This window comes from Fulmarus glacialis, unplaced genomic scaffold, assembly GCF_000690835.1.
Source record: "Fulmarus glacialis isolate BGI_N327 unplaced genomic scaffold, ASM69083v1 scaffold14869, whole genome shotgun sequence".
In the NCBI taxonomy this organism is placed as follows: domain Eukaryota; kingdom Metazoa; phylum Chordata; class Aves; order Procellariiformes; family Procellariidae; genus Fulmarus; species Fulmarus glacialis.
In genome coordinates, this window is record NW_009231510.1 from 21,350 (window position 1) to 21,754 (window position 405).

Consider the following 405-nt stretch of genomic DNA (forward strand, 5'->3'; position numbering starts at 1 on the left):
GTTCCTGGAGAAGAGAACCTCGTGGGCGGGCACGCGGGCTTACGCTACGCGCTTGTCTCCCTGCAGCATCCAGATCACTATATCGGGCAGGCTGTTTTGGGGCTGGAAAACACAAAAGCCGTAGAGTCCGACCAGGGGGGTCCAAACCAGCACATCAGCCACAGAGGGATGCGGGAGGCTGGAGAGCAGCCGTGCCCCGAGTCCCGCTGCCAACCCAAGCCCATGGGGTGAGCTCAGCCGACCCAAACCCCATCTCAGCCGCTCCGGATCGCATCTGGGTCTGGCCAGGGCAGAGCAGCCCCATGTTTCCCCAAGCCCTGCCCTCCACAGCCAGCCCAGGTGGCTGCAGCAGCTTTGGTTGAGAGTTTACTGGCCGTGTTGTAAAGCTCTGCCATGAACAAGGCT

At 62.0% G+C, this 405-nt stretch overlaps 1 protein-coding gene across 1 annotated transcript in view; it reads right to left on the reverse strand.

The window, feature by feature from the left end:
- Positions 1 to 405, reverse strand: part of LOC104081753 (dysferlin-like) — a gene marked incomplete at its 3' end in the record, with an annotated part of 29,907 nt that overhangs the window by 19,683 nt on the left and 9,819 nt on the right. Inside the window, 1 exon segment of the mRNA XM_009584610.1 lies at positions 7 to 102. Within this exon segment, the coding sequence (XP_009582905.1) occupies positions 7 to 102 (96 nt within the window).